General features: G+C 44.6%; 1 protein-coding gene across 1 annotated transcript in view; it reads left to right on the top strand.

The window, feature by feature from the left end:
• Positions 1 to 12,615, top strand: part of LOC137299362 (obscurin-like) — a 552,786-nt gene that overhangs the window by 479,713 nt on the left and 60,458 nt on the right. Inside the window, exons 107-108 of the mRNA XM_067968057.1 lie at positions 4,253 to 4,313; positions 10,682 to 10,759. Of these exons, the coding sequence (XP_067824158.1) occupies positions 4,253 to 4,313; positions 10,682 to 10,759 (139 nt within the window). The remainder of the gene's footprint in view (positions 1 to 4,252; positions 4,314 to 10,681; positions 10,760 to 12,615) is intronic.

Genomic DNA, 12,615 nt, shown 5'->3' with positions numbered 1-12,615 from the left:
TCTGGTCATTTAATACATTACTGTTTGTGGGACCTTGCTAGGCGCCAATTCGGCTGCCGAATTTCCTACAAGAGTGGCTGCATTATATAAAAAAGAAAGAGTACTTCATTGTAAAATACTTTGGGATGTCCTGAGGTCATGAAAGGCACTATATAAATGCCAGTCTTTCTTTACCTTGTCTTTTATATATTAAAGAAAATATGGTCCAGCCGTAGGGAGACTATTGTTTTTATGTTATGAACTGACTGAAGGTCAGTGGGGTTGAGTTGCAAAGAGTGAAAAAGGATCTTTCTTGATGGCCCTCCACTAGAATGCTATTTGATCTCATGGCTGCATTCCTATCCCACTGAGAGCAAAACCTAGAATCATAGAAAATTTACAGCACAGAAGGGGGCCATTCGGTCCATCATGTCCATGCCGACCGAAAATGAGCCACCCAGCCTAATCCCACTTTCCAGCACTTGGCCCGTAGCCTTGTAGGTCACGGTACTTCAGGTGCATATCCAGGTACTTTTTTAATGAGTTGAGGGTTTCTGCCTCTACCACCCTTTCAGGCGGTGAGTTCAAGACCTCTACCACCCTCTGGGTGAAAAAGATTTTCCTCAGCTCCCCTGTAATCCTTCCACCAATCACTTTAAATCTATGCCCACTGGCTGTTGACCTCTCTGCTAAGGGAAATAGGTCCTTCCTATCTACTCTATCTAGGCCCATCATAATTTTGTACACCTCAATTAAACCACCCCTCAGCCTCCTCTGTTCCAAGGAGAACAACCCCAGACTATCCAATCTGTCCTCATAGCTAAAATTCTCCAGTCCTGGCAACATCTTCATAAATCTCCTATGTACCCTCTCCAGTGCAATTACATCCTTCCTGTAATGTGGAGACCAGAACTGTACACAGTACTCAAGCTGTGGCCTAACCAGTGTTTTATACAGTTCCAGTATAACCTCCCTGCTCTTATATTCTATACCTCAGCTAATAAAGGAAAGTATTCCATATGCCTTCTTAACCACCTTATCCACCTGTCCTGCTACCTTCAGGGATCTGTGGATATGCATTCCAAGATCCCTTAACTCCTCTACACCTTTCAGTATCCTCCCATTTATTGTGCACTCCCTTGCCTTGTTTGCTCTCCTCAAATGCATTACCTCACACTTCTCCGGATTGAACTCCATTTGCCACTTTCCTGCCCATCTGACCAGTCCATTGATATCTTCCTGCAATGTACAGCTTTCCTCCTCACTATCAACCCCATGGCCAATTTTTGTATCATCTGCAAACTTCTTAATCATGCCCCCTACATTTAAGTCCAAATCATTAATATATATATCACAAAAAGCAAGGCACCTAGTACTGAGCCCTGCGGAACCCCACTGGGAACAGCCTTCCAGTCACAAAAACACCTGTCGACCATTACCCTTTCCTTTCTGCCACTGAGCCAATTTTGGATCCAACTTGCCATTCTCCCTTGTACTTTTTTGACCAGTCCGCCATGTGGGACCTTGTCAAAAGCCTTGCTAAAATCCATGTACACTACATCAAATGCACTACCCTCATTGACCCTCCTTGTTACCACCTCAAAAAATTCAATCAAGTTAGTCAGACACGACCTTCCCTTAACAAATCTATGCTGACTGCCCTTGATTACTCCATGCCTTTCTAAGTGATAGTTTATCCTGTCCCTCAGAATTGATTCGAATAATTTGCCCACCACCTAGGTTAGACTGACTGGCTTGTAATTACTCGGTCTATCTCTCGCTCCCTTTTTAGACAATGGTACAACATTAGTAGTCCTCCAATCCTCCGGCACCACGCCTGTATCCAGTGAGGATTGGAAAATGATGGTCAGAGCCTCCGCTATTTCCTCCCTTGCTTCTTTTAACAGCCTGGGATACATTTCATCTGGCCCTGGTGATTTATCTACTTTCAAAGAGGCTAATCCCCTTAATACTTCCTTTCTCGCTAAGTTTATCCCATCCAATATTTCACACTCCTCCTTCTCCTCCTTAACTACAATGTCTGCATCGTCCCTCTCTTTTGTGAAGACAGACACAAAATATTAATTGAGAACCATACCAACATCTTCCGCTTCCACACATAGTTTACCTTTTTGGTCTCGAATAGGCCCTACTCTTTCCTCAGTTATCTTCTTGCTCTTAATGTATTTATAAAACATCGTTGGGTTTTCCTTGATTTTACTTGCCAATATTTTTTCATGCCCTCTCTTTGCTTTCCTAATTTCCTTTTTAATTTCACCCCTGCACTTTTTATACTCCTCTAGGCTTTTTGTGGTATTGAGTTCTTGGTGTCTGACATAGACTTTCCTTTTCTGCCTTATCTTACCCTGTATGCTCCTTGACATCCAGGGGGCTCTAGATTTGGCAGTCCCATCCTTTTTCTTTGTAGGAACATGTTTACTCTGCATCCCTTGAATCTTCCCCTTGAATGCCTCCCACTGCTCTGACATTGATTTACCTTCAAGTAGCTGTTTCCAATCCACTTTTGCTAAATCACTTCTCAGCTTACTAAAATTAGCCTCTCCACAATTGAGAACTGTAACTCCTGTTCTATCTTTGTCCTTTTCCATAACTATGCTAAAACTAACTCAATTATGATCACTACCACCAAAATGCTCTCCCACTGATACTCCTTCCACCTGCCCAGCCTCATTTCCTAAAACTAAATCCAGAACTGCCCCCTCTCTTGTTAGGCTTGCTGCATACTGACTAAAAAAGTTCTCCTGAATGTAGTTTGAGAATTTTGCGCCCTCTATACCTTCACACTGTTTATGTCCCAGTTAACATTAGGGTAGTTGAAATCCTCTACTATTACTGCCCTACTGTTTTTGCACTTCAGAAATTTGCCTACATATTTGCTCTTCTATCTCCTTCTGACTGTTTAGGGGTCTATAGTACACTCCTAGCAGTGTGACTGCCCCTTTTTTTGTTCCTTAGTTCAACCCATTTGATGATCCTTCTAACGTATCATCCCTCTTCACAGCTGTAATTGTTTCCTTAACCAACATTGCCACCGCCCCCCCCTCCTTTTTTATCCCCTTCTCTATCTCGTCTGGAAACCCTGTAACTGACAATCCGGATTCTTTCCCCTCAGTCTGGTTCAGTAAAAACTGAAGTCGAATACATTTTAAAGTTCATCACAACTTTAATAGCAGGTCTTAGTCTGTAGCTTCAATTCAGATTCCTGAGAGAATCCGAACGATTCTAACAGAATAAGGAGACAAAGACAAAGACAAAAACTCATACCTTTATACAGATCGATAGGGGTTGGAACATCATTAACACAAGAGTCAACACCAATCATAAGCCGGGCACAGGTTGCCATGCGAGGTTACATTATTGCCGGCCAATCATAGATCGTCCATGTGCTGACCATGTTGCTGTTAGACATCAAAGGGGATACTTCCTCACCTTCCAACTTGGAATGTTCTTCCCGTTCCTTCTGTTCCTTATCTCCCAACCTGGAATGTCTTTCAACTTTGGCTAAGCTCGTTACCTATATTGATCTGCCATAAACATGGAGACATTCAGACCAGTCCTTGAATCACATCAAAGACTCTACATTGATGAGACAATGCAAACCTGCTGACTACGCAAACATATGGCCCAGCAGGAGGCCAGGCCACCTGTACCAATCTCAGTTACTGACTAATTAACCCTTTCTAACCATTTTGCATTCTGCTTCTTTGCCACGTAGGCATCTTAATATTTTACTGAAAACTGACCACGTAGGGATTCTCATAACCAGGAACCTCAGCTGTGTCTAAAGAGAAAAGAACCATTTAAGAAATAAAATTAAAGGAAAGTCCAACCTCCAGCTGGCCTCACCTCATAGGAACAGGAGCAGGCCATTTAGCCCCTCAAGCCTGTTAGATCATGGCTGATCTGTATCTCAACTCCATTTACCCTCCTTAGTTCCATATCCCTTAATACCCTTACCTAACAAAAATCAGCAATTTAAAATGGTGGAAGATCAGGTTGCGGGTTAGTAGTTTCATCGCTTTTCCCTGATGTATTTTGCTTCAAAGACAAGTATGACATTATTTTCCATGGCAATATCTCTTACTAGCAGGTTAAAAATTATTCAGAAATCAGGTGGTAACATCATCCCCTTGACAGTACTGTCCAAAGCAAAATCTAAGCCAACTGTCAGTAACTGAGGCAAGCACGTTAGCTGAATGTGTCACCTGCTCTTTATGTTATTCATGCTTGTTATCCTGAGCTACATTAACAGGTGCTCTAACGAGGAACTGTTGGACCATTTGTTCAAAAAGAACTTTGTTGCAGAAGCTGAGGTAAGATTTATTTTCACCATTAAATGCAATTGTCAACCTATGTATGCTTTGCCAAGTTATTAACAGGACGGCAAAGGAGAGCCTAGACCTAGTATTGCAGTGGAAGTAAAAATAGAAAATGCTGGACATAGCAGATTCACCTGTATCTGTAAAGAGAAAAGATGAATCATTATTTCAGATATGGACCCTTTATCAGAACTATATTCTTGGCAGTTTGTGTAGCAGGCAATGAGAATAACAGACTCCACCTTGAACACGTCCAAACTGCCTGCATTGACCCATTAATTTGATCATAGACTCCCCTCCCGGAATGGAGTCTGACAGGGGTGCAAATCGGAGAATCGAGTGCAGAGATAAGCATGCCTCATTGGCTGTCATCCCAATTTTCTGATCACCAGCAAGTCAAGAGCACCGTGAATCGAGCACAACGACCTCCGCACTTGATTGTCCACTCCACATTCTGCGTCAAGAGCAGAGTCTGCAGAAGTTTACTCCCAAATTCCTTCTGGAAGAAGTTGCGGTATTAGCTTTTAATCTTTTTTTTAGATCAGTTGAAGCTATTTATTGGTGAATTTTTGTGCTCCTTAAGGTTGGAGATGACAGTGCTATGGATGGAATATTTACTTTATACATAAATTATCTGGACTTAGGAATTGAGTGACTAACTGGTGCATTATCCCTCCTTGACCTTTCTGCAGTATTTGACATGATTGATCATGTCATTCTCTTCCAATGCTTCTCCTCCATTATTCAGTTCCATGGGACTGCTTTTGCATGGTTCCATTGCTCCGTATCCAAACATAGCCAGTGTGTCTCCAGCAATGGCTTCTCTTCTCTCCCCCACATTGTCACACCTGAAGATTCCCCCAATATTTATCCATGGTTATAAACAACATACGCAACTTGTGTTTATTTACTGCCTTTAATATGGAAACCCAATACATTAAATTTAAAATCCTCCTCACCATCTTAAAAATCCCTCTGTGGCCTCTTCCCACCCTACCGCCACAATCTCCTTCAACCAAACACTCTGTTCCTCTGACTTTGGCCTTCTTTACATCTCCCTCCCTTCAGCTGTCTCAGTCTAAAACCTCTCCAACTTTAAAGCTTCCGACAGGCCTTCTCTTTGAGTCACCCCCCTAACCTTTGCCTTCCTGGCCTGGTATATGTTTCCTTATCCTTATGTCCTGAAACATTTCTGTACATTTGATGTGCTCTATAAATGCAAGTTGTTGTAGTTTAGGGGTAATCTGATAGAAGTCAACATCCTGGAGGTCACCATTGACCAGAAACTTAACTGGACTAGGCACATAAATACTGTGGCGACAAGAGCAGGTCAGAGGCTGGGTATTCTGCGGTGAGTGATTCACCTCCTGACTCCCCAAAGCCTTTCCACTATCTACAAGGCACAAGTCATAGAGTCATAGAGTTATACAGCACGGATAGAGGCCCTTCGGCCCATCGTGTCCGCGCCGGCCATCAGCCCTGTCTACTCTAATCCCATATTCCAGCATTTGGTCCGTAGCCTTGTATGCTATGGCATTTCAAGTGCTCATCCAAATGCTTCTTGAATGTTGTGAGGGTTCCTGCCTCCACAACCCTTTCAGGCAGTGAGTTCCAGACTCCAACCACCCTCTGGGTGAAAAAGTTCTTTCTCAAATCCCCTCTAAACCTCCCGCCTTTTACCTTGAATCTATGTCCCCTTGTTATAGTACCCTCAACGAAGGGAAAAAGCTCCTTAGTATCCATCCTATCTGTGCCCCTCATAATTTTGTACACCTCAATCATGTCCCCCCTCAGCCTCCTCTGCTCCAAGGAAAACAAACCCAATCTTCCCAGTCTCTCTTCATAGCTGAAGCGCTCCAGCCCTGGTAACATCCTGGTGAATCTCCTCTGCACCCTCTCCAAAGCGATCACATCCTTCCTGTAGTGTGGCGACCAGAACTGCACACAGTACTCCAGCTGTGGCCTAACCAGTGTTTTATACAGCTCCATCATAACCTCCTTGCTCTTATATTCTATGCCTCGGCTAATAAAGGCAAGTATCCCATATGCCTTCTTTACCACCTTATCTACCTGTTCCGCCGCCTTCAGGGATCTGTGAACTTGCACACCAAGATCCCTCTGACCCTCTGTCTTGCCTAGGGTCCTCCCATTCATTGTGTATTCCCTTGCCTTATTAGTCCCTCCAAAGTGCATCACCTCGCACTTTTCCGGGTTAAATTCCATTTGCCACTGTTCCGCCCATCTGACCAACCCATCTATATCGTCCTGCAGACTGAGGCTATCCTCCTCGCTATTTACCACCCTACCAATTTTTGTATCATCAGCGAACTTACTGATCATACCTTTTACATTCATATCCAAGTCATTAATGTAGACCACAAACAGCAAGGGACCCAGCACCGATCCCTGTGGTACCCCACTGGCCACAGGAGTGTGATGGAATACTGTCCACTTGCCTGGATGAGTGCAGCTCCAACGATACTCAAGAAGCTCGATACCGTCCAGGAAAAAGCAGCCCGCTTGATTGGCACCCCATCCACCACCCTAAACATTCACTCCCTTCACCACTGGCGCACCGTGGCTGCAGTGTGTACCATCCACAGGATGCACTACAGCAACTCGCCACGGCTTCTTCGACAGCACCTCCCAAACCCACGACCTCTACCATCTAGAAGGACAAGAGCAGCAGGCACATGGGAACAACACCACCTGCACGTTCCCCTCCCAGTCACACATCCCGACTTGGAAATATATCGTAAACAATTTTACAACACCAAGTTATAGTCCAGCAATTTTATTTTAAATTCACAAGCTTTCGGAGGCTTCCTCCTTCCTCAGGTAAATGTTCAGGAGCTCCTCGAAGCCTACGCATTTATACATATAGAACAATACATGGTGTTTACAGAATGCCCCTGCAACTGCCCGTTGCCAAGGCAATCACCGTGTTCAGACAGAGAGGTGTCACCTGCAGAACCCCCGAATACACATTCAACAAAAAAACAAACAGGAAAAAAAACACAGAGAGAGGCAGAAACATCCGGAAGGCAGAGAAAGCCAGCAAATGACCCATTATATTAAAAACAGATAACATTTGTTCGCTGGTGGGGTAACGTGTAGCGTGACATGAACCCAAGATCCCGGTTGAGGCCGTCCTCATGGGTGCGGAACTTGGCTATCATTTTCTGCTCGACGATTTTGCGTTGTCGTGTGTCTCGAAGGCCGCCTTGGAGTACGCTTACCCGAAGGTCGGTGGATGAATGTCCATGACTGCTGAAGTGTTCCCCGACTGGGAGGGAACCCTCCTGTTTGGCGATTGTTGCGCGGTGTCCGTTCATCCGTTGTCGCAGCGTCTGCATGGTCTCGCCAATGTACCATGCTCTGGGGCATCCTTTCCTGCAACGTATGAGGTAGACAACGTTGGCCGAGTCACATGAGTATGAACCATGCACCTGGTGGGTGGTGTCCTCTCGTGTGATGGTGGTATCTGTGTCGATGATCTGGCATGTCTTGCAGAGGTTACCGTGGCAGGGTTGTGTGGTGTCGTGGACGCTGTTCTCTTGAAAGCTAGGTAATTTGCTGCGAACGATGGTCTATTTGAGGTTGGGTGGCTGTTTAAAGGCGAGTAGTGGAGGTGTGGGGATGGCCATAGCGAGGTGTTTGTCCTCATTGATGACATGTTGAAGGCTGCGGAGAACATGGCGTAGTTTCTCCGCTCCGGGGAAGTACTGGACGACAAAGGGTACTCTGTTGGTTGTGTCCCGTGTTATTCTCCTGAGGAGGTCTATGCGATTTTTTGCTGTGGCCCGTCGGAACTGTCGATCGATGAGTCGAGCGTCATATCCCGTTCTTACTAGGGCGTCTTTCAGCGTCTGTAGGTGTCCATCGCGTTCCTCCTCGTCTGAGCAGACCCTGCGGAGAACATGGCGGAGAAACTACGCCATGTTCTCTGCAGCCTTCAACATGTCATCAATGAGGACAAACACCTCGCTATGGCCATCCCCACACCTCCACTACTCGCCTTTAAACAGCCACCCAACCTCAAACAGACCATCGTTCGCAGCAAATTACCTAGCTTTCAAGAGAACAGCGTCCACGACACCACACAACCCTGCCACGGTAACTTCTGCAAGAAATGCCAGATCATCGACACAGATACCACCATCACACGAGAGGACACCACCCACCAGGTGCATGGTTCATACTCATGTGACTCGGCCAACGTTGTCTACCTCATACGTTGCAGGAAAGGATGCCCCAGAGCATGGTACATTGGCGAGACCATGCAGACGCTGCGACAACAGATGAACGGACACCGCGCAACAATCGCCAAACAGGAGGGTTCCCTCCCAGTCGGGGAACACTTCAGCAGTCATGGACATTCATCCACCGACCTTCGGGTAAGCGTACTCCAAGGCGGCCTTCGAGACACACGACAACGCAAAATCGTCGAGCAGAAATTGATAGCCAAGTTCCGCACCCATGAGGACGGCCTCAACCGGGATCTTGGGTTCATGTCACGCTACACGTTACCCCACCAGCGAACAAATGTTATCTGTTTTTAATATAATGGGTCATTTGCTGGCTTTCTCTGCCTTCCGGATGTTTCTGCCTCTCTCTGTTTTTTTTCCTGTTTGTTTTTTTGTTGAATGTGTATTCGGGGGTTCTGCAGGTGACACCTCTCTGTCTGAACACGGTGATTGCCTTGGCAACGGGCAGTTGCAGGGGCATTCTGTAAACACCATGTATTGTTCTATATGTATAAATGCGTAGGCTTCGAGGAGCTCCTGAACATTTACCTGAGGAAGGAGGAAGCCTCCGAAAGCTTGTGAATTTAAAATAAAATTGCTGGACTATAACTTGGTGTTGTAAAATTGTTTACAATTGTCAACCCCAGTCCATCACCGGCATCTCCACATCATGGAAATATATCGCCATTCCTTCATCGCGCTGGGTCAAAATCCTGGAACTCCCTTCCGAACAGCACTGTGGGAGGACCTTCACCTCACGGACTGCAGCGGTTCAAGAAGGCGGCTCACCACCACCTTCTCAAGGGCAATTAGGGATCCGCAGTAAATGCAGGCCTTGCCAGCGATGCCCACATTCCATGAACAAATTTTTAAAAGTCTTCAAGATCATGAAGGGTTAGGAAAAGGAAAATAGTGATATATCATTTCCATGAGCTGACGAAGTGAAAGCAAGAGGACACAAATTTAAGATAACCATGAAAAGAATTAATGGGGATGTGAGAAAAAAATGTCCTTATACATGGGGGTTCGAATGCAGAATTGTCTGCCACAAACCGTTGTTGAATCAGAGTCCATAAGCTCTTTTAAAGAGGACTTAGATAGTTGTTTGAAAAAGAGGAATATTAAAGTATATGGGGAGCAAACAGAAGAGGGAAAATTTGGCAAGGTGGCTTATTATTCAATTTTGTAGATCCGGTGTTAGCATGAAGTTATAGGACAAGACAGATGTAAACTAAAGAGCCCTCTATTTTGCCCATTGACGTCCCTTAAAATTTGAAGAACATTCTACACTGCACCAGTGTAATCTTTCCCACACCAACTATCTTCTTGGTGCTATAGTCGTACATCTAGTAGCAACTGGGCTAAGTTATCTGGCAGAGAGAGGAGGACATTCTAATCCCATACTATGGACTGTCGTCTTTTCTGGTCCTGCACTTTCCTGTGTTCCTTGTTCATCTCGATTTAAACCAGGTCCCAAAGTTGAAAGGACTGTGTGTTTAAGCCACTGCAGTATCCAATCCATGGAGACTTGAGAATCTTTTCTTCTAGCCAGGATGGATCTGCACAGCTCTGCCAGTTCTCAATGTACGTGGCTTTCTTTAGGACATCCAAGAACCAGGAGGATCAGCCACTTCAGCGTAAGGACACATGGCTGCCTGCTTGAAGAATGCAACTGAAATTCATCCAAGGAGTTCAAAGTGCAGGATGTCACTATATGATGTCCTCCAGACATACCACTTCAAAGTCTCTTTCTCATCTTTGGAGATTGCATGAGCTCATATAATTGGAGACTATGAAAGTGCCCAAGTCAACCAGCAATTTAAGACATTTTAATTAGGAGTTTGCTATGCCCCTGATCTGTGTTCACTGATGGACTCTGTAGAGTTTTATGTAATTTCCTTCTCTGTGTGTGTGTGTGTGTGTGTTTTAAATTTTAATGGCTGCCTTTTTAATAAGCCTGTGAGAGTCAACTGGAGTCATGTCCCATTGATTATAAATCACCACACATCAGGTTATACAAGGAACTAGATCATCTTTAGTCCATCACTCAATTAACAGTGATTGATTAAAATTTGAATGTATGGTTAATCTTTCATATTTTATTATTTTGTCTAGGTTAGGTACTATATCCAGCAGATTTTGGAAGGGGTCCAGTATCTCCATGACAACAACATACTTCATCTTGACATAAAAGTACGACTTATTCCTTTCAAACAAACTAAAGCATTGACTACACTCTCACTTCACTGTGTTTCATGATGTGTTTACTTAACTGCAAGTTTTTATTTGTGTGTGTAATCCACTACTTATCGAGGCAAAGTAACAGCACTCCTGAGAAGTGGAAATGCTTCCCCTTTGTACTCAGTAATCATATACGCACGTTCAAAATGCAACAGGTGCTTTCCAATCTTCTCTTATAAGAGTCTGTCAGTGTTACCTCAGCTCCAACTTCAAAGTTAACCTGTATGAATTTACCATTCCGCAATAAACCTGTATGTATTAAAATTCTTTGAATTTAGTGCATTCTGGCATATTTGATAGTTAATATCCATTGCAGGGTGATGCCTAATTGGAACTGAGTTGCAACAGAAAGCTCCTGCCTTGACATCCAATAGCCTTCAAAAAGAGCCAACTAACCTAAATTTTATTTAACTTTACACACAATAGAGAAAATACCCTTTAATGGTTTCAGGTTAACACAGTAACTGTGTGTCAGCCATGGCTCAGTGGGTAGTACTCTCGCCTCGAGTCAGAAGGCCGTGGGTTCATTGTCCCACTCTAGGGACTTGGGCACATAATCTCAGCTGAGACTTCAGTACAGTACTGAGGGAGTGTTGCAGTGTCGGAGGTGGGGACGTTCGGATGAGACATTATACCGAGATCCCGTCTACCCTCTCAGGTGGATGTAAAATAACCCATAGCACTATTCAAAGAAGAACATGGGAGTTCGCCTGGTCTACTGGCCAACATTAATCCCTTGCCCAACACTACTAAAACAGTTTCATTGATCATTTATTTCATTGCTGTTTGTGGGATCTCTCCGTGTGCAAATTGGCTGCTGCATTTCTCTACACTACAACAGTGACTACACTTCAAAAAGTACTTCATTAGCCGTGAAGCACTTTGGAACGTCCCGAGGAAGTGAAGGGCACTATATAAATGCAAGTTCTTTTCTCCTTTTTCGAGTAACGTTAATAGCCTTCTAGTCAAAATGAATAGGATTTCAGTGTCACTATATTGTAATTTACATTGAGTAGTTAATTGTCTATTACCTCCTGCAATAATTATCTCGTTTTCAATTCCTTCAAGGTGAACATCATCTTGTATCAGTGAAATGGCCATTAATGTCAGCCATGGCAGTTGCTGTAATCAAAAGAATGGACCCTTATCAGGAGGCAGACTTGCACCCAAATCCACGCACTCCTGTCATTATTCCAGTTTAAAATCAGTATTTTTTTTCTCTTTCTAATATCATCATTCCTTCACACAAAAGGTTTGCTTTCAAATACACAATTAAGCTGGTTGTTTTGCCAGACTGGCACTAGAGTAGCTGCGGTAGGTGAGCGAATACCTCATATCAGCAGTAATTGTTTCCTGGTTCAGTTTCAGTGGAGCTGTCCAGCAGTACGAATGGAAAAAGGAGACACCAGAGGCCATTTTAAGCATACGCCCAAAATGGGCAGGAAGTCGGCGGTGCATCCACCGCGCCTGCCCGCCCGGAGCCAAAAATCCGGCGGCTCCATTAGCGAGCCAAGTCAGCAGTAAAAGGTGGGGGGAGGTGCACCATCGGCTGGCAGCAGCGGCAGCTTTCCTGCTCCTCCTGTCCCCTGCAACAGTTCCCCTCCAGAAAATGTTCCAGGCCGTTTTTGAAACAGCCTCCAACAATCCCTTTAAGGACCGCTGGTTAGGCTGCTCACCACCTGGTACATGGAGTCCTAGGCCTAAGACCCCGATTTGCATTTGGACGCAGACTCCCATCTGTTTTGGTCAAGCACCCACTTACATGCCTGCCTGAAAATCGCATCGGTGGGCCTTGTGTGTCTACAGGA

The sequence above is a fragment of the Heptranchias perlo genome, chromosome 2 (assembly GCF_035084215.1).
Source record: "Heptranchias perlo isolate sHepPer1 chromosome 2, sHepPer1.hap1, whole genome shotgun sequence".
In the NCBI taxonomy this organism is placed as follows: Eukaryota; Metazoa; Chordata; class Chondrichthyes; order Hexanchiformes; family Hexanchidae; genus Heptranchias; species Heptranchias perlo.
Note: the sequence above shows the minus strand (reverse complement) of the source record. Positions and strands in the feature narration are given on the sequence as shown.